The sequence below is a fragment of the Lethenteron reissneri genome, chromosome 65 (genome assembly GCF_015708825.2).
Source record: "Lethenteron reissneri isolate LAM-NWPU_2019-01 chromosome 65, ASM1570882v1, whole genome shotgun sequence".
Lineage (NCBI taxonomy): Eukaryota > Metazoa > Chordata > Hyperoartia > Petromyzontiformes > Petromyzontidae > Lethenteron > Lethenteron reissneri.
The window spans coordinates 6,805,326-6,826,827 of NC_083843.1; the positions used below are offsets into that span (position 1 = coordinate 6,805,326).

General features: G+C 47.1%; 1 protein-coding gene across 3 annotated transcripts in view; it reads right to left on the bottom strand.

Moving 5' to 3' along the window:
• Positions 1-1,344: 1,344 nt before the first annotated feature.
• LOC133359451 (uncharacterized) overlaps positions 1,345-21,502 on the bottom strand; it is a 91,184-nt gene continuing 71,026 nt past the window's right edge. For 2 of the 3 annotated variants that reach the window (XM_061577862.1, XM_061577861.1), the window contains 4 exons: positions 15,140-15,415; positions 12,814-12,992; positions 12,424-12,497; positions 1,345-8,267 (listed from right to left, as the gene is read on the bottom strand). In XM_061577862.1, the coding sequence (XP_061433846.1) occupies positions 8,159-8,267; positions 12,424-12,497; positions 12,814-12,992; positions 15,140-15,415 (638 nt within the window). In that variant the 3' untranslated portion in view covers positions 1,345-8,158. The remainder of the gene's footprint in view (positions 8,268-12,423; positions 12,498-12,813; positions 12,993-15,139; positions 15,416-21,502) is intronic. The other variant, XM_061577863.1, reaches the window with a different exon arrangement.

A 21,502-nucleotide genomic window follows, 5' to 3' on the forward strand; every position in this document is an offset into this window, starting at 1 on the left:
TAAGAGTGAGCTTTGCAGAGGCAGAGTATTTGATTTCTGACTAAGGCAGACTCTAAGTATCGATTAAAGTTTTATTCGTCGTTTTATTAATAGTTTGATTCACTTGCAAAGTTAAGGACTTCGAGAAGTTGTACTGCATTAAGCTGGAAATTGTGATAAGCTAAGAGATGTGCGAAGTAAAGTTCATATAATAGTGTGATAAGCTAATACATGCGAGAAGTTGATTGTAGACGAGTTAGACACCAATATGGAGTGCGCATGAAATATTGTCCAAGCTATAGACTGGAAAAGTTTTGTTGGTTGAGCCCCATTGACTGCCATTGTAGGAGATTGTGGAGAGGTCAGAAGAGTGAGTGTGGACACGTGCAGGCTGCCTCACAGCGGGGGATCTCTCAAGAGTGAGCGACCGAAGGTGCTCGCGAACCAAGCCACTTCCAAGGTTTACTGCCAGACAGCGTGCTGGGCCAGCGTGCTGCAGCATGCTCCAGCTGCAGATCGAGCCTGGCGTGCAGATAACATCGCGTGTGCAGCAGCTAACGGCTGACTTGCAGCGTGCTGACTCGGGAGCCGCGAGCGCTCTCCAGCTGTCGACGAAGCCTGCCGTTCTACGCTTCGTTGTAGGACTGGAGGTATTTTTCAGGGAAAAAGAAGATAGAAGATGGGACATTAACTTTACACTCACTTACCATTTTTAACTGAACCTTGTACAGGTTGTGAAAGAAGAAGAATCTCAACTTGAATGCATCACACACAACAACAAACGAGCTGTCTATTGTCGCGTTCCAATGAGACATGAGACGGGATGTTTTATTGTTATCGCGTGATCGACAGATCCGATTGTTGATGCTTTCTAACCATTTTATATGCATTATCTTTTTTTTACACGCATTCCGTACAAATATTACCATTTTGAGGTATTTTCCTATTGTTCTATTTTAATCACGTGGTCGTGAGATTTGACAATTTCTGACAAGTGATGACAAGTGTATTTGGATATTAGAGTAAGTTGATATTAAAGCTGCTTATATCAAGCAGGATTCCGAGTGCTTCTTTCCAAACTCATGTATCATTGTCTCAGTTGTGAGAACTGTATTCTGCGGTGAGATCTGGATCCTACAACCTGACATAATGACTCATAATTAATGAAGCGAGAATCAGTAAATGATAAGCAACAATCATTTATATTATCACGATTGATAATACATACACCTAGACAACGAGAGAGCCAATGATAATAACTAGTGATAACCTCATGCATAATCGCTTCTTAATCAGACACATTATCAATCGTAACATTCTTTTAATTGGATGCACAAAAATCAGAATTCAATAAAAACACATTGCTAAATTACACTTAAGCACACATTTTATTTCATTTACACTGAATTACATTCACATTTTTCCAACATATTTCACGTTAATATTCTCGCTGAATATTTGTTTTATTATTTTATGCATCACAATATATATAAAATACTGCTTTGTGAGAAACCCGAAGAGGATATTTAATTTCACAATGAAACGCCGATAGCCTTGTCAGGTTAACGTTGAAGGATAAATAATACAAAACGCGCATAACAGCATTGCCCCCCTACTGGCAGCCTATAATCATCTGTGCAGTGGTGGCTCGTAACATTTTCACTAGTTGCGGCTGTTGTGAGTGACCTCGGAAAATCTGGTGTTCTAATTATGAAAAACCTCGTCATGTTATTGACCTTCCCATGAAAGTGACGCAACTGTCTTATCTACCAACGGTAGGCATTTATAAACAATATAAAGCAAAAAAAACACTCAAATGCTGTCCCCATGACCCCCAAGTCCACACCATGCAAGCCTTTTGACACTGCCAAAATCCTAAAGAACAATTCAAGATCAGCAGACACGACTCAACAAATTAACCAATGCAACCAAGACACTCCATAATCTACAATAACAGCCGCATACATTCTTACACCTACGTGTAGACCGTAACCTTCTATCGTCATTACAGCTATGGGGGCCTTTTTCACCGCCCTAAATGGGGCTCAAACGGCGTGGCTAAAATGCGAAGGTGATCGCAATGAATGAATGGGAATCTCTCACTCAGATGCCTACACAGCCGGCCCAGAGACCTTCCCGACGCACAAATCAGACCGTGGTGTCGCAGTGGTTTCTAATATGAACAAATGAAAAGGTTATCCTAATTCGGCAATTAGCGTTGAAAGAATCATTACATTTTTACAAAATTTAAAAGACAAAGTTTTTTTTTAGAAATGCCTTTTTTTTCAGAAGAAAAATAATTTCTCATCTCCAGCTGATTGATGGGGACGGCGCCCCATCGTCCCCTAGTGGAGGAACGGCGTCTGCATCTGTGACATTGCACCACTTGATGGCGCAATTACCAAATGTGACTATTAATATTATTTGTTATAAAGAGGACTCTTCACCCTTTACACATGCAGGGGATGTTTTGCAGTGTGACGACTGTTTCTAAAAAAAAAATTGTGCTTAAATTAAACCCTTCATATTAACTGGTAACGAGGTCATGCGCATTCGTGCCCAAGAAAGGTTTAAGTGTAAATTTGAATCAAGAATACGGAAACCGCAAAAAGCTCAGACAAATCTCTCAAACGAAAATAAAAATAAATTTCCCTTAAATGTAAGAGTGTCACACTTTGCCCGCCACAGTAATAACATATTTTACGTCCAAAATTTTACTGGATAAAGAACTTTGTTGTGTGGTGGCACAAATCCCAGAAACTCACGAATACTTTTTCATATTTTCACATTTTTAACATTTTGAGAGTTATCCCTTCCGGGTAATGGGCTGCAGGGGGGACGGACCATGCCCCGCCCCTTGGGGCAAAGTGGGCGGTCCCAGCACCTCCCCACACACACGCGCCTTCCTGCCCATCCTCCATATGTTGCATTCTGGGTCCTTGGGGCAATTCCCAGTTTGAGGTACTGCGTCGGTAGATACGAAGTGTGACTCTTTCCCATTGGAGTAACATTTTTAATTCTTCTACTCTTCATCGTAGGCACAGCCGCGTAAGTTTCTTTTGGCACACGGTCACTGGGTAAGATTATTTAAGGAGCAGTTGTTGCCTCAGTGAAAATGCTGATAGCTGGTGCCAAAAATAGTGACTCATGGTCACTCAAAGCAAGTGTCGCAGCTGTGGATGAACCCTGCCAGCAAGAGACCATCATGAACATGGAAATCACTGTCTCGTTTTTGCTGTCTCGGGAAACCAATTTTGGGCTGTTCAGGTTTTCACATCTCCGATTAGCACGGTTGGCTTAGTACAGTGGGAAAGCATTTCAACATTCGTATAGGCTACTATGCACTACACTATACACTACACTACTATGCACTACACTGCTATACACACTATGATACACTACACGACTATACACTACTATGCAATACACTATTATATACTACACTAATATACACTACACTTTACACACTACTATGCACTACACTACTATACACTACACTATGTATGACACTATATACACTACGTATGGTGCGAAAGAAGTTAAACATAAATACACGCCATTGTACACTACACCATTATACACTACTCTATACTACAGTGCACTGCAAAATACTACGCTACTAGAAACTACACTATTATACACGACGCTATACACCACATTATACACTGCTGTAGACAACTTACATTTGGTCGTCATGTTAAAAGGGGCTGAGCTATGGCCCGAGTCGGAGTAAGGCCAAGCGCTGTCGCTGTTTGCTTTCATTGTCCCATCACTATTATTGAAGATCTCTATCGTTAATAGACCATTCCGGATGTGCGTTCGTCTTTAACTGCACGATTTGGTGAGGTGCCCGATTAGAAAATAGACTACATTACTGAGGTAATAAACAAGGATTTCAGCTATCCTGATTTTACCACGCAGCCACCCACCTATCCCCGCTTAGTTCCAGGCGACGTGTTTTCGCCCGCCAACGTGTTGTTCGTTCATTGATGGCAGACGAGACCCTCATTTTTGGCCTTGATAATAGTTATTTATAGAGTCCAAATACTCTTAAGCGCATGTTTATAAATGCGGAAAGGGAAAAACCGGAGGGCCCCAACAAAGATGCACGCCATCACGGGGAGAGGGACATGCATACTCCAAACATACAAGAGGCGTCAGGGTGGGATCAAACCCACAAACTTCCCGCATACCAGGCAAGGGAGTTAACATATCGCCACTGCAGCACCCATGGGGGAAATCTCAGTCGCCCATCGACCGAAGCCTCGACTTGGGAACGCAGCGGAGATCTTCATCCCCAGATCTTCGAGGTCTTGATGGGACATGGGTGCACAACGTGTCTGGTGTTGTAGGTTGGGGCAAGGTTGTTCGGAGCTTTGAGACATTCTTGTATTCTTTTCAGCATCGTCTACACTGCGTGGGGAGGATGGCTCGTAGGTGTCCACTGCACATTTCGTCATTTGTTGTTTCAACTTGCCTCTCTCTGTCTTGTCGTACCAATATGCTCAAGTAGTGGCCAATCGTTATGATTTCGTCAAGCCATTATCTGTGAGGTCTTCCTCTTTTTCAGGCTCCTTTCATTTTTCGAAAAACAACACACTTTAAAAAAATCCTGTTGTTGTCCATACGGTGTCCAAATAGTGTCAGTTTCCTTCTCATCACTGCCTGCATCATCATTAGGATGTCTTTTCTATGGTGCAACTTTGTTCTTCTACGCTGGTCAACTCTCTTCAGCAATACATGCTTAAATGAACAAAACATGGTTTTCATATTCGTGTAAAATTTTTTTTAAAAATTAACATAACATAAGCAACGCGACACCATATTTTGGAACAACCTAAGTGGTTGATAATAATGATTGATGGGACAAGCGTTGAACAGGGTCACGTGAGGGGAAGCACGGGACCCAACGGGCGTGAATGGTAATAAGGGCAGAGAGAGACAGGGCCATGTGCGGTGAGAGAGAGTTCAGGAATAGGGGCGTGGCCGAGTCGCAAGAAGGATAAGAGCTAGCGCAGACCGGATATGGGGGCTGTTGTTGTGGGAAATCGTCGTCGCTGTCGTCACCTTGGAATGGGTCATCTTCATTGTCTTGGAGTGGGCACCGAGTAGTCTTGAAGGGTTGGAGTTACATTGTCTCTGAAAAGAGTTGTCTAAATTACCCAAGTGCATATAGTCACTCGCAATTACTTGTTAAGTTGTCAGCAGACTTTAACCATGATAATCGGAGGAGTGGGGGAAGGACAACAAATTAATCACAAAAATTAGTAAAAAAAATGGCTTTCAATCTAAAGAATTTTAAATTGCTTAGATCCAGTGGCTTCCTAATATTAGAAGGAAGCCTGTTCCAGACGACCGCAGAAGGGCATCTGAAAGCACCACGTTCGATGGCCAGCCAATAGCCACTGCGAGGATGACTGTAGTCCACGTAATGGTTTATGCTTCTTGACGAAATCAGCAAGGTATTGTGGTTCATTTGTGGCAAGCACTTTGTGCGTGTGTAGTGAGAGAGACCTTATCTCCCAAACTACTGAAAATCTATACAGTGCTTGGCAAAAATATGAAGATATTATTGATAAAAGTGTCATATTATAAAATACAAGATACAAGTACATATTTAGAGTTGTTTTTAACCAAAAAAATGTAAGGACACACTAAAAATACTCACTAGGTTTGATCATTAATTTACATGTATTTATTTATAAATACAAAGGTAAAATCAGACCTTAATCAAAACCGGCTAACTATCTCCCAGAGTTAAACGGCGCTAATTTATAACCGGTCGTGATGTAACGAATCATTGTAATCAATCCTGGCTCAAAACAACTTAATCACACAGGCACTGCGTGTTGCATCTGTGAATCGCTCTTCAACGAACATTTTTTTCTCTTTTAACAACAAAGCACTGGAACCCCCAGCATCCACTGACGTATACCGAAGGTTGGTTACTGAAATAATAATCATCAGTTACTGAAACGATGAAAATAAATTCGTTACTGAAATACGGCCAGTCCTTGAATTACGACCGTAATTCGTTGACAAGGCCCGTTTGTAAGTAGAACCGTTCTTAAGTTGTAACACTGTAATACGTATACTGTAAAAAAATGCCAATACACAACACACACTCACAGCACGAGGCTGATCCATAACATCTGCAGAGAATCGCTCAGCTGAAAAAATAGTGCTGCAGTTCAATGTGCAAGTGAGAGTTCGCGTTTTAAGTTAATGTAAAGAAAACGAATACTTTAGTGGAAGCTGGTTGGTAAGTGCGGGTTTTCGTAGGTCGAGAACTCCGTGTAATACCTAAAACTGTGTTTTAAGTTGTTATTATTCGTGAATGTGTGCTAGTTTGTACATGGCACCTGGGAACAGAAAACATATTTGTATTCCATCTCCCTGAATACAACTTCACTGACAAGTTAGGATGAATTTGGAGGTGATATTATCTCTATGGAATTATTACATCCTGATTGATAAGAGGCACCGCGGTGGCGAGGAGATGTTAATTCCCTCGCCTAATATTCAGGATGTCGTAGGTTTGATTCCGACCCTGACGCCTGTATATTTGGAGTTTGCGTTGTCGTCTCTCCCCGTGGTCGTGTGGAGTTTTCTCTGATTCTTTGGTGTTTTTTTCCTTCCACATTTAGCATTTTGAGTGATTTAGCGTTTTTAGTGATTTGGCTGCTGCTATAAATGTCCACGTGATGATGATAAGCCACGTCGTTGAGCTGCTATCATTCGTTATTAGCCAGATCACTTATAAAAAAGAGCTACATAGCTCAGGGGGGTGAGGGAGGCACGGGGGGGGGATGTCTCCCTCCCAAAGTGGAAGCACCATTATTAATTTATTTCCAGTAGTTTACAATTGTAGTGTCAACGATTCAGGGACAGAGTTTCTAGGAGGTACTTTCTTCATTAACAACTTCCACGGTCTCGTCCGCACACTCTCCACAGTAGCTCAGCCTTGACTGTACATAACACTAGTCGTCTAACACTGACGGCGCTGACTGAGATAGCCAACTACTATCCTTCGTAGCGCAATATCTAGCGGAGACGTTTAGCGATGACAGCGACAAGACGAGTCCATTCACAGAACCGGCAGCCTCGAGCCCACCCGCTCTCGGCTCCTTTTATGCTACCAGCGCAGCCTGGCTCCACCCTCGCTTCTTGAACCCGCTAGCAAGTTCCAGGGGCCTCCAGACGAGGTCCTCCGTGACCCTTACCCTAGTTACTCCGCTCTGCCAACACACCGTGCACACCCTCACCGGCGTATGTACTGTCTGTCCACCACAGTTGCATGTACTACTGTAGCCATAGCAGTTACCACCACAATCAGTATGCACTGCTGTAGTCATAGCAGGTACCACCACAATCAGTATGCACTGCTGTAGTCGTAGCTAGCTCCACCACAGTCAGTATGCACTGCTGTAGTCATAGCAGGTACCACCACAGTCGGTATGCACTGCTGTAGTGAAAGCAGGTACCACCACAGTCAGTATGTACTGCTGTAGTGAAAGCAGGTACCATCAAAGTCGGTATGCACTGCTGTAGTCATAGCAGGCACCACCACAGTCAGTATGCGCTGCTGTAGTGAAAGCAGGTACCACCATAGTCAGTATGCACTGCTGTAGTTAAAGCAAGTACCAACACAGTCAGTATGCACTGCTGTAGTCATATCAGAGACCACCAAAGTCGGTATGCATTGCTGTAGTCATAGCAGGAACCACCACAGTCAGTGTGCACTGCAATAGTCATAGCAGGATACCACCACATTCAGTATGCACTGCTGTAGTGATAGCAGGTACCACCTAAGTCGGTATGCACTGCTGTAGTGATAGTAGATACTGCAATTGAGTTGGTAGATACTACTATAGAGTTAGTAGATTCTAAAGGGGTCGACAATTTTCGCAAACCTTTTAGATCAACTATTCACCCCCCAATTTCTATTATTTTTTGGACTTCTGCAAGCCTCTAATTATTTTGTTGGTGGACAAATTAACAAACGGCCCACCGGGCTTTCAAAATTACTTAGTATCTGTGTATGTATATGTAATGTTTTTAAGAGAAGTTTTGAAATATATTTTATGCCCGGGCAATGCCGGGTACTAATACAAAAAAATAACTCCACTCTTGTCTCAGAAGCTGCAGAAGATGTCTTCGAGAGCAGGATAGGAATGCTTCAACTCCCACAGGAGCTCCCAGAACGCCTTGGCCCTGTATTGATCCTTGCTGAGGACAAGTTCCAGAACGTGCGCAGATGCCTTCTTGGCCTCCATTTCGTTGAGCGTCTGTCAGAGGGGGGGGGGGGGGTGCAACAATAATGCATGATAAATTTACGTGGCGCTTTTCATCAATGATCTCAGAGCACTGTACAAAACACACCAGCAGCAGACACTGAGCATGAAAATAATTATATCATGAATACATTTTAAGAATCCATTTACTAGATGCACTAACGGTTTAAAAAGTGGAAGCATGTAAATAGGTTATAAGAAGCATTTTTTTCAAAGCGTCAAATTTACACTTTCGCCGAATTTAATCAGCATCACAGATTCGGCACCACATTGCTTCCTCACTCATCTCCACCATTACATTAACAGACACACATGCATGCACGCGTTGTACACAGTGAGCAATTCACAATCTGAGGATCTCAATGGTCTTGATGGAATACATCGTTGAAGGAGATTGTGATTGTAAGGAGGAGGAGCAAGTCCATGTAAGGCCTTGAATACCAGTAAGAGAATCTCAATCAACACTGGGGGTACAGACAGGGAGGCAGTGAAGGGGACAGGAGCACAGTTGTGTGATTTGATCCTTAAAGGGCTTTAACCAATTAGCACCCTGGCACCCACTTTTTGAACAGGCTGCAGTCTGTTAAAGAGCTTGCTTAAGGTTCCAAAAAGGCAGGGCAATTACAGTAGTCAATGCGGGAGAAAAGAAATGTGTGGATCAGTCTTTAAATGTCTGCAGTGTCAAGGATGTTACGGAGCCGGGATATATTTCGCAGGTGGAAGAACATAAAACACTCAGCAAATTGAAGATCGCATTTTGTTGGAAATGCACGGCAAGAGGTGGGCAGATGCGGCGGCACACGAACAGAACGATTACCTAAACACAGCTGCCAGCAGTGTGTGGTGAATACAGGTGAAGTGCTACTTCCAGTGATTCATTGTCGCAATCAAGAACAGCTTCATTGAAGGCTGAATTGTAGCTTATTTTAACTCGAAATATGATACCATTTAGCCATATGTGGATGCATCTGAGATGTATGATCTATTTAAAAATGTAAACCCTGGGTTTCGTAATCATGCAGTGGCTCTATGGGAACATGTTGAATGAAAAATTTGGACATTCTTTTGGCAGTATCAAAGTATTAAAAAATGCAGACTTGCCTCCTTGCGAAAGGTTTATATTTGGTGTTTGAACATCTTAACACAACTCCTGTTTAATTGCGAGAAAGGTTAAAACCTATTCTTATTTTGATAATTTTATACTGGCAAAAAAAGGTCCCATAGATTTCTGCTCTAACCATTCTTCAGCTCCTATCTACTTGACCTGGTCTCGCTTACAGCAGCCCCCCTATTACCATTGTCTGCTGGCACAGAATCTAAATGAGCAGGGCTCAGGATGAACTGCATTAGGTGGACGAATGATCTGAAGAAACGCGGCCGTTTGTTGGGATGATGACACTAAGGTGGCCGCGTGAACCGTACACATGCAAGTAAACTGACCCACAGAAGATTGACCGTGCTAATGAGACACTGTGTTGAAGATCGGCCCAGAGTTTGATGATATGTACTGAATCACTGTTGCTGAAATCATGCACTCTTGAAAGGAGCCGTGGGGCCCCGATGGGTTGCATAAAATATATTTTTTTCATCATTAGGCGGACAGAAATGTATGAAGGAAACATTAGCCAGCTGCTGGTCGTGAATATTCACTTGCCTGTAATCCAGCTCTGTAGATGGGTGTTGGTGGATCACACACACAACGGGTGCCACAATGGCTAGAATGTTAACTGCCTCGACTGGTATACAGGCGAGGTAGGGAAGTAATAAAATAATAAAAATAAAACATAATAAAATAATTCTCACGACGTTTCGGCCACTGGCTGAGATGGCTGCCACCTATGGGTCAGATGATTGCCTGCCACCATTAAGCAATTGGTAATTAAATATATAAAAAAATTCCTAAAAAGTGTAAAGTTATGGAAAAAAATTTTCACGAAAATAAATTGTCACGCACAACGAGTCTGTGTGGAAAATGTCAGCTCTATTTGATCACGGGAAGTGGGTTAAAAAACGACCGAAAGATTTGCACGGTCATAAGCAAGCAAGCGAACTTAATATTAAGGATTTAAAAAGAGACCCCACCAACAGCCTCGTCATTAAAACCAACAAAATCATTTCTGATTCAACCGCATTATTTGATCAAACCAAACAGTTCTCGTTGAAACCTTCTGCAGCCAGGCCACCAAGATTATATGGCTTGCCAAAGATACATAAAGAAGATACACCTCTTCGTCCCATTGTCTCTACTATCAACTCCCTCACCTACAAACTGGCTCGTTTTTTGTCTGAAATCCTGCGGCCTTTCACTGGAAAAACCACCTCTGCGGTACTAAACTCTACTGACCTGGTATCGACAATCAAGGGAATTTCCCTGTCCCCAGACGACCTGCTTGTCAGTTTTGATGTGGTTTCCTTATTCACCAAAGTTCGTGTACCTGACACCATCGCAATCATCACCTTACCCTATATTGCTGGGGTCACAAAAAAGATCTCCAAAACCCTGATAAAACACAAGATCCAGGTCCGATTCAACACAGTACATAACATCCGTGATCTGGTCCCGTCTGTAAAAGATGTGGTTCCAGACATACAGTACCCTGGCGTCTACAAACTAAGTTTCCTCTGTGGTAGCAGTTACATTGGAGAAACCAAACAACATGTCTCTGACCGCATCCGTGAACATAAAGCAGACTTGAAACACGGTAGGGCAAACACCTCAGCCGTGGCAGATCACTGTTACAATTCAGTGGGCTCACATGATATTAACTTCTCCAAGACAGAGGTTCTCTGCAAGCCATCTAGCTACCATGAGAGATTTGTTCATGAGGCGATCCACATATACAAACACAGAGACAATTTCAACCGAGAAGATGGATTCTGGCTCAGCAATCATTGGAAGGACGTAATAAACCATTTCGGATCTTAACTGATTATGTTCACGTTTATGGTGACCTTCATACCGCAGTCCACTCACTGGTATTGACTACATATCTTGTATTCTCCGCAGGGAATGGATTCTTTGCTCCGCTGCAAGCCTCCTACCACCACTCTCCCATTGACATATTTCGTTGCTTCCTCTTAGTATATTTCACGCGACGGTCAATGGTATAGTGTATAGCGGATTGTATAATAATAAATAGTATAAAATTGTAATGCTTAATACAATGTATAAAGTAATATATAGTATCGCAATTGTATAGTGAATATACAGCAGTGTGATATATAGTAGGGTGGGTAGAATAATACATAGTGTAATATTACAATGTATACGGTATAGGGTGGTGTATAATAATACAGTATATAATTTAATGTTGGGTTTGTCTATGGCAGTATATAGCAGGGGGTAGACCCGTGTGATGTAAGAGAATAAAGTTTAGCTGGAAGCATATTATAATTTTGCGACATAGAATTATAATGTATTACTTACTGTTAGTAGATCAGCTTATTGGAGAGTGTATTTAGTATACTGATGATACTATGTAGTTTATACTTTAGTTGTTTACGTGGTGGTTGAGTTACTGCAGCTACATACTATTAACATTCCTTCACTTCATTAATGCTACTCCTACCCCCTCCCTTTGATTCTGCTAATCCTGCATAATGCACAGGCATAATGACTTGCGTTGTGGCAGAAACGTCGTGAGAATTATTTTATTAAGTTTTATTTTTATTATTTTATTACTTCCCTTCTACGTGACTTAACCGAAAGAACCAAGAAGATTAATCCCTGCAGTCACGAAAGCTTTAAATTGAAAAATACAGGCGAGGTAGTTAACAGCTCGTGGGTTCGAACCCGACCATGACGCCTGCTGATGTATATTTGGAGTTTGCGTAAATGTTTCTCTCCCTGTGGTCATGTTCTCCGTTTTTTTTACATCCGCATTTAGAATCAACATCAAGCATTTGGAGTATTTGGCTGCTGCTGTAAATTTCCACATCATGATGATGAGCAGCCACTTTGTTGAGCTGCTATAATTTGTGATGGCCAAGTTGCTTCTGAAAAAAGAGCTACACAGTAGCTCAGTGGGGCCTTGCAAAAGAGCTTTCAATAGTTTAAAATTTGCAAAACTCCCTTCCTTTTGAGCGTCGGAGGAGGAGCCATATCGTGACTTGTCAGGATAACGGCGGTATAGCAAAATATGGACCCCACCTGGTCCGTCTATATGGGATAGAGCGTTGCCACCTCGTAAGCGTGGGGTTTTCTCCGGGTGCTCCAGTTTCTTCCTACGTGCAAACACTCACGAAATTAATTGGCCGAGAGAAACCACATCGATTATGTAGAGCACCACAGAGTTTGGGGTGGTGCAAAAATTTGGAGGGCACCTTGCACGAGCAGTGGCACGAGCAAGAAAATTGCAGGGTACATTTACTTAGACCTTTCCATCGGTCAATGATCAAACCCCCCTGTCTACTTTATGCATAGATTAATTATTTAAAATACACTTTCATATTGTCTAAATACAGCTTTTTGAGGACTCTGCCCATGTGTGTGGAGGGCAAGCAGTTGCGATGTGTTTTAGGAAGCCCACTAAATACCCACCCGTATGTTGTTCCTGGTGAACAGGCGCCGGCTGTGGAGCTGTGTGAACAGCGGATCAATGTTACTCGCGAACGCTTGGACCAGCCTCTTCCTATTGAAACGGATTTTATCCTGGAGCACGCGGTCAGTGTAGCAGTTCAGATGCAGGGGGCACGTGTTGGAGAGATTGTTGAAGAATTCTGAAAATGGAAAAAACAATTTTGACCAGTAGTTAATTCAAGTGATGTGGTAGTGACTGAGCAGTCCATATTATTTTTTTATATTCTTTGTTCATTGTGTTAACAACTTGAGTCCTGATGCAAACTTGTGGTCAGAAGGGGGCCAATGAGTCGCCACAATTGCACACACACACGAGGAACGCACACACACGCACAGAGACAAAGATTCCTCGTGTAGTATTTTAGACTGTTGGGGAAAGTGCTATTAGCGAGTAGCAGCATCTATGGAAGACGGCATGGCACACGAGGAGTGGGTGGCCAGGACCACCATGCCCGCCTTTGTCTCCCCAAGTGGTGATGTTTACTATACACGGCACCAGGTACTCATTTGATGCTGAGTCGACCTAGGAGAGGCCCAGGACTGGTTCAGATAATCGCTATCACTGCTGTTGACCGCGAGTGGGAATCGAACCCGGAATCGCCGGGTTCGTAGCGCAGCGAGCATAGCGCTAACCGCTGCTCTACCACTCCCCCCAACATTATTGACATCCATCTACCCACGTGCATGCCCCATCCCATCTCGTCCTGCTTGCCCTCTTCACCTCCTAAACACCGCACTCTGTTCTGGGCTTCTTGAGCCGTAGCCACGGGAGGTGAGTTGGGAAGTGGCTTCCTCTTACCTCATTGTTGGTGGTTGTTTATGTGACACCATCATCGCAGACAGTGTAAACGGTCGTAACCAGAATTATCTCAAGCAAGCGGTAAAAAATGGGCAGTGTAAATTGCAACCTGTAGTGACCGTGCAGGTAGCGGTGTTTTGCACAAAAATACGGTACGAACACTGAGCGACGCTTCATTAACAGACAGACAAATTCGTATAAAAGATGCATTCATAATAGTCTGAAACGTTTAACAATGCACTGCTTCCATAGCGAAAGGGTTTAACATGAAGAAATGTTGTAATTGTTAATGAATGTGGAGGGTGAGGCCAACATTTTCCCTGTCCCCCGAAAGAGAAATCTCCACTCGACCCTGTCAAAATATGCCTTCTCCCCGTCTAACGTTATGGCGTAGGCAATGAGGTTATTTATCCTTTAGTGCCAATGTCTATTGCGTGTATTACGGTTCTAATATTGTCCGGTTTGCTGCATTCTTAAGTGTGTTTTTTGGAACGTATCTCCAATTATATAATGGATGGCAATGGGGAAAAACAGAGTTCGATTTACGGAGTTTTGCTTTACGAACAACTAGGTTGGGTGCGTACGGTGTGTAAAAAGATCAACATGCGTGCGTACAACATTTCAGGAACATGTCTTTTCGATATTTTAACGATTTAGATTATTTTTTATTTCATTTTACCAGCGGGGTGGATTCATTGATATGCTAATTTCTCTGCTACAACAGCTGCCCCAGCAGACCCACCTCTCTCTGCTTACCCCCCCTCTCTCTCTATTTAAGGCATTGACACAGCGGCATTGGGTCTCTGTGTGTCTATGTTGTGTGTCTCTCTCTGTGTGTCTCTGTGCTATCTCTCTCTGCTTGTGTCTGTCTGTTTGTCTCCGTGTCTGTGTTTTGTCTCTCTCTCTCTCAAATTTTGTTCTACCTGATGACGGTTGCTTGTGTTGCAATCGAAACGTCGTACTCTATTATTTTATTTATTTTATTTCTACGTGACTTTACCGAAAGAACCAAAGAGTAATTCCTGCAGTAACGAAAGCTTCAAATCAAGCTAAGGCCCATTGAGCTATGTATCTCTTTTTCAGAAGTGACCTGGATATCACTAATGATAGATCAACGAAGTGGCTTATCATAACGTGGACATTTATAACAGCAGCTAAATAATATTAATGTGTGATGTTGCTTCTAAATGTGGAGGGAAAACCAGAGAACCCGGAGAAAATTCCACATCTCTCTTGTTGTGCCTCTATACTCTCTACTACATCTCTCCTGTCTCGTCACTCTCTTGTCACGCCTCTCGGACCCGGAGAAGAATCCACGCAACCACGGGGAGGGAGAGAGAGACGCAAACGCCAAAATATACAGCAGCAGGCGTCAGGGTCCGGATCGAACTTACGACCTCCTGTTCACCTGGCGGGGTAGTTAATATCTGCTAGCCACCGTGGCGTCAGGGACACCTTGCTACGAGAACCACGTTAAATGCTTCTTACCGAGGGAGCTCAGCCACAGCTTGACTTTGGGATAGCGGTCCTGCACGGCGTGCAGAGCAAATAGCAGCTTGAGGCAGTCATCGTTGCCTTTGTTGATGAAGTAGTCGATAATTCGCTCGGCGCACTCCCTGCCATTCTTAATCTTTCTGGCTTCACTGAAGAGGTCGTTGGAGATTCGTCCTCGGCTCATCAGCTGCACGAGAAGATGCTGGGGCTTCTCACCGATCCATATCTTTAGATCTGCCTTCTTCTGTCGCACAGACCACACTGCCTCCCCTGTGGCAAACACAAACCACAGGTCAGTTGACCGATAGGGGAAATTTCTTCGTGGGCCTGTCAACAGCACTGAGCCATAATCCCCGTGGGATTGCTTTTAAAATTTAGATTTTCATCACAAATAACTGGCATTCAATGGGACAGTTTCATATTTTAGCACTGCTGCAAAATGAATCCACTAAAATAAAACTAGACAGCATTACAGTTGATCATCGATTATCCGGTGCCCGATTATCCAGCTCACAACATTATCCAGCGGTCAAAAATAGTGTAGACAGTACATTATACACTACATACAACTTAAACATTGAAAATACTGCACGTATATTCATCACCCCATGCAGTCTTCGAGATTGGAGTGGTAAGTAGGGTACAGTAAAAAAGACAGTAACCTTTTACAGGAGGATATTTATTTTTGTATATTTGTTTAATAAAGGACTCCTTCACACACGATGTAGGTCTCCGTTGGTCCTTTATTTATGTTCTTCTCCTCCGCACCCCGCTGGCCCCCTCCTCGGACCAGCGTCGTCTCTCACGCGCCCCGCGCACTCCCTCTGCAGCCACCCCGCTGATCCGTGTGCCCCCGCACACTCTGCAGCCACTCTGCTGCTCTATGTGCCCCGCACACTCTGCAGCCACTCTGCTGCCCGTGCACTCCGCACGCTCCGCCAGCCACTCTCCTAGCCCCGTGCACCCCGCACGGCTCCGCTAGCCACTCTGCTAGCCCCGTGCACTCCGCACGGCTCTGTGCGCCCCGCACACTCTGCTCTCTCTCCGCACACCGCTAGCTGGCGGTCTGCCAAGCCCTATCAGCCCGTGGCTGATGGCACGGCGGCCACCCAACGTGGTCTCGCCTCTTCACTCCATCGACTCCCCCTGATCTCTTCCGGGCTCCCTCCTATAACCTCTCTCCCACGTGACCCTGACTCCTCACTCTCGGATGTCACATCCGGCCTTCCCATTTACGCTCGCATCACATTTGTATGTTTATTTACGTATTGCTGCAGGACGTTTAACAATATCCACGTCCAGTCGCATAACTAATCGTGCAGCTCACTTCTCTAGGAAAGAATCTTGAGCTCTAAGCGATGTCTACCTGTACAGTATTTTGTTAATTATTTACTCACTAACCTCCCCCCCCCCTTAGGTAGATTTACTGATAGTAATGGTTCTAAATGTTCATATATATAGTGACATACTAGATGTCACTACATATTTGTACAGTACATGTGTAGAGGTGTAATTGCGCATGTCTACGAATGTTGAGGTGTGATTATGCATGGCCACGGATGGCCAACAAACACAAGGGGCGGGGTTACGGCCGTACACAAGGGTGGCGCTCGCACCGACGTCCGCATGTGTATCCCCCACGGGCCCCCCCCTTGGGGGCAAGTCCTATAAAAGGTGATGAGCCGAAAGGCTCGGGAGTCGGGACCCATATACTTACTACATCTGGTGTCAGAAGTAAAACGTCCAAACGATGGACACACGAGGGACGACACGTACCAAGGAGTCGGAGATGGAAGACGCCGCGGCCGATTCAACACCAGAGATGGCCGGGGTCGGATCGGAGCAGCCGGGGCCAAGTACGCCCGTGCCGCTACGACAAGAGGGGGGGGATGCGTCGGCTGAAGGACTCCGGCTGGCCCACTCCCGCCTGGCGGAACTGCTCTACGCCGCCGCCGCTGCGTTGGAGGAGATCACGCGGCTGGGGGCTGGAGGGGCAGCGCGGGTCGACGACAGCAGCCGGCGCGCGGCAACGTTTCCCGCCACCCCGACGCGGCTGGCGGTTAAATTTCCCGCCATCTCTACAGTGCGAGCGGACGGCGGGGCCGGCCCGCGTCACGTGACTGCTGAGCGCCAAGCACAAGCCGTGACATCATCAACACCGGCCGGCGCGTCAACATCGGAGCGACCGGCGATGCCATGTGCACAGCCCGCCCACACTGTATCATCGGCGGGGAGCGACGGAGAGCGATCTACAGCCACGGACGTCGCCTTGCAGCAGCGTCTGCCACCTCTGAAAGAATTCGTAGGCGCAGACGGAGACTGGGGCGGCTTCAAGAGACGGTTCATCGCTCATCAGGAGATGGCGAACTGGACGGACGCCGAGGCTCTACGCGCGCTGCCAGCGATGCTGGACAACGACGCCCTGGCTACCCTCACCTCGGCGCCGAGGGAAAAGCGCGCCACCCTACACCTGGCGTTGCAGCTGCTGTCAGCCGTCTATGGGCCGCCTTCGGACTGCAGGCAGTTTTTCCACGATCGGCGTCGGGGCACCAACGAATCACCTCTGGCCTTCCGGACTGCTCTCCTGGCTCTAGCGAAGGCTGCTTTCCCAAGGATGGACGAGGAAGGAGTGGATGCCATGGTGGCTGAGAAGCTGCTGCTACTCGCTGATGAGCTGGACGTCAACGTCCTGGCTCAAGACGACTCAGAGATGTCGTCCCTGCTGGTCGCGCGCCACATCCACGGGGGCTTGCGGTCCCTTCGTCGAAAGGCGGCAAAGGGGGCGGCCAGCCATGCCATGGCGGCTACCGCCCTCCCATCGGAGGAGGTCTGCGGGGTGGAGCGGCGAGGGGAATGGAGAGCGGCAGTACCACAGGCTCGGAATGGACCGAGCCACCAGGAGCAGCCCAGGACATCGGGGGCGCTCACACGCTGCTACAACTGTGGCCTGCAAGGCCACGTTGCGTCAGGATGCCGGGCTCCCCGTCAGCGCGGGGCGACACCTCGTCAGGACGCCACGCCGTCTCCTCCCAAGCTCCAGCAGAGAAATACGGCGAGTCGCGGCACCTCACACGTTTGGCCCACGCACACATCCGACACACACTCACGCGCCCAACTAAACAGGGCTCCAAATTCCCCATCCGTCGCGCGCGATTGTTCGGTAATGCGGCGGGCGCTCCAACCGGGTCAGTGGTCGGAGCTCGCCCATCGTGTCGTTGCTGCGTCGGCGGGATCATCGGTCGTGGTCGGTCACATTGATGGGGTAGAGGTGCGGATTTTAATTGACACAGGGGCATCGGCGACCATTATATCTGATTTAATTTATAACATCCTTCCCGTTCAAAGTCGTCCCTTGCTCCCTGTTGACGTGCCGTGCTATGCCGCTAACGGGGGCTCTCTGGGCATTATTGGCCAAATCCGCGCCACTATCTGCATTGGGGACATTAAATTATCCGGGCCTGTTTTGGTTTCCTCCTCACTCGCGGTTCCGTGCCTGTTGGGGACGGATTTTCTGGCCAAAATGCCCATCCGCATCCTTATTGACCAAGGGTGCATTGAGCTCCCATCGGGCCGACGCGTTACATTTCTGTCTTCCCCCACCACGGAGCGTCGGGCGTTTGCCACCGTGCAGGCGCTCGTCACAAAAACTGTGCGCGTGCCTCCGGGGGCTCAGATGCTCGTCCCTCTTAGATTGCGTCGGCCGTTTAATGAAGGGGTTGCGGATCGGGGGGTCTTGTTGGGACCATCTCGGGCCGGGGTAAATGGACCAGATTTGCTCGCGGCTCAGACCATGGTGAGAGGGGATGGGGACCCCTTCATTGCAGTCCTTAATGTGGGATCGCGAACGGTCGTGGTTCCTCAAGGGACCGTGCTTGCACACGCAACGCCGGTACCCTATGAGGAACCACTCGTGGGTCAGGTATCCACCGATCCTCCGTCGCGACCGCATTCGGACTGTGATGACGGTTGGCTGGATGCGCTTTGCGCGGGTTCAGTGGACCTGTCCGACTCGCAGCGCGCGCAGCTGCGAGTTCTTCTGAGCGAATTTGCTGACGTTTTTAGTCAACACAAATTTGATATTGGTTGTACTAAATTGCTGCGACACCATATTGACACGGGTGACAGCGCGCCAATCTGCCAAAATCCCTTTCGGTTGAGTCCCGCCGAAAAGGATCATGTCAAATCGGCTGTTGATGACATGCTAGCCGCCGATATCATTTCCCCTTCCAATAGCCCGTGGGGCGCGCCGATCGTTTTGGTGAAAAAACACGACGGCTCACTGCGGTTTTGTGTCGACTTTCGGCGTCTGAACAAAATCTCTGTGGCAGATGCGTACCCGCTTCCTCGAATGGATGAGTCGCTCGATGCCTTGGCGGGGGCGCGATTCTTTTCCACCCTCGATTTGCTATCTGGATTCTGGCAGCTTCCTCTGGATGACGAATCAAAACCTAAGACTGCTTTTCGGACACCGCAGGGTCTCTTCCAATTTAACTGCTTGCCGATGGGTTTACATTCTGCGCCGGCAACTTTTCAGCGGTTAATGGAATTGGTCTTGGCAGGGTTGCAATGGGATTCGTGTTTGATTTACTTAGACGATGTCATCGTCTTTAGCAAATCCTTCGAGGAACACCTCCAGAGGTTGCGTGCTGTTTTTCTCAAAATGCGGGCTGCCAATTTGAAATTTAAACCACAGAAGTGCCATTTACTCCGCGAATCGGTGCGATATTTGGGTCACATTGTTGGGCGCTCGGGGATATCCACTGATCCCGCCAAAACGGAATGCGTCAGCTCCTGGCCGACTCCCACCTCTGTGGGAGAGGTCAGGAGTTTCATTGGGTTCGCGTCGTATTATCGGCGATTTGTGGCTGACTTCGCTACGATTGCGAAACCTTTGCATGCCTTGACGTCCAAGGGAGTCAGGTTTCATTGGGGGCCGGAGGAGGAGGCTTCTTTTCGCGCCCTCCGGAATGCTTTGGTGGGGGCGCCGCCGTTGAATTACCCGGATTTTTCACAACCCTTCTTGCTCGATACAGATGCAAGTAACACGGGCATCGGGGGCGTGCTGTCCCAGCTCATTGGGGGCGTAGAGCATGTGGTGGCTTACGGTAGTCGGGTACTGTCTCCAGCCGAACAGCGGTACTGCGTTACCCGTCGGGAATTATTGGCGATTGTTTATTTCATTCAGCAGTACCGCCCGTATCTGTACGGTCGGCGGTTCACCGTCCGTACAGATCATGCGGCCCTACAATACGCCCTGCGGGTTCAACAACCATCGGGCCAGTTGTCTCGATGGTTGGAGATTCTCCAAGACTATGACTTTGTCACCACATATCGTAAGGGTCTCCGCCACACGAACGCTGACGCCCTGTCGCGATTGCCACCCACTTCGGAGTGCGCGTGCCTCTTGGGTTCGGGGCGTTGTAGGTCTCCGAACGTCACCACCGATTCGGTCCTCGTGGCCGCTGCCGATGCACCTTCGGTTTCGGGTCCTATCGAGCAAGAAGGGAGGGATTCGTTGCTGGGGTTGTCAGTCGCGGAATGGGGTCGCCTCCAAATGGAGGACACCTCCCTCCTCGCTCTGCGCCGTCGCGCCGGGGGGATTGGCCAGGGGGTGGAAAACGTTGACTCGTGGGGGTTGTTCCAGGGACTTTTAATGCACTGGAATGGTAAAACCCGGCGCCAGCGGCTCGTGGTGCCTGCTGCTTTAAGGGGTAAGGTGGTATGGGCTGTTCATGAGCGGCTTCTGCACTTGGGGGTTCATAAAACCTTTGCCACGCTCCAGCTAGATTTCTTCTGGCCGGGCATGGAAAAGGACGTGGGGGACCTCTTGGGGTCGTGCACGCAATGCGCGCAGAGGAAGCCACCTGCTAGGGGGTCCAACCCTCCGCTGCAGTCCATAAAAGTTTCCAGGGTTAACGAGCTCGTCGCTCTGGACATACTTGGCCCATTTCCCGCTACACCCAGGGGCAATAGGTATTTACTAACGGGGGTTGAATACTTCACGAGATGGCCTATGGCCTGGCCCCTGGCGAACCAATCGGCAGCAGCCATCGCGGAGGCCTTTGTCCAGGGCTATGTCCTCGACAAGGGTGCTCCGGAACGGCTGCTTACTGACCAGGGTAGGAATTTTTCTGGTAAACTCCTACGTGAGGTGTGCGACCTCTTGGGTACGGAGAAGGTTCGGACCTCTCCGTATCACCCACAAACTGACGGGATGGTGGAACGGCTGCATCGGACCATCACGTCCATGCTGTCCCAGCAGGTGTCGGTATCCCAGACGGATTGGGACCTCCGCATAGCCGGTGTGTTGCAGGCCTACAGAATGGCTCCCCATGCGGCCACCGGATTTTCCCCTTT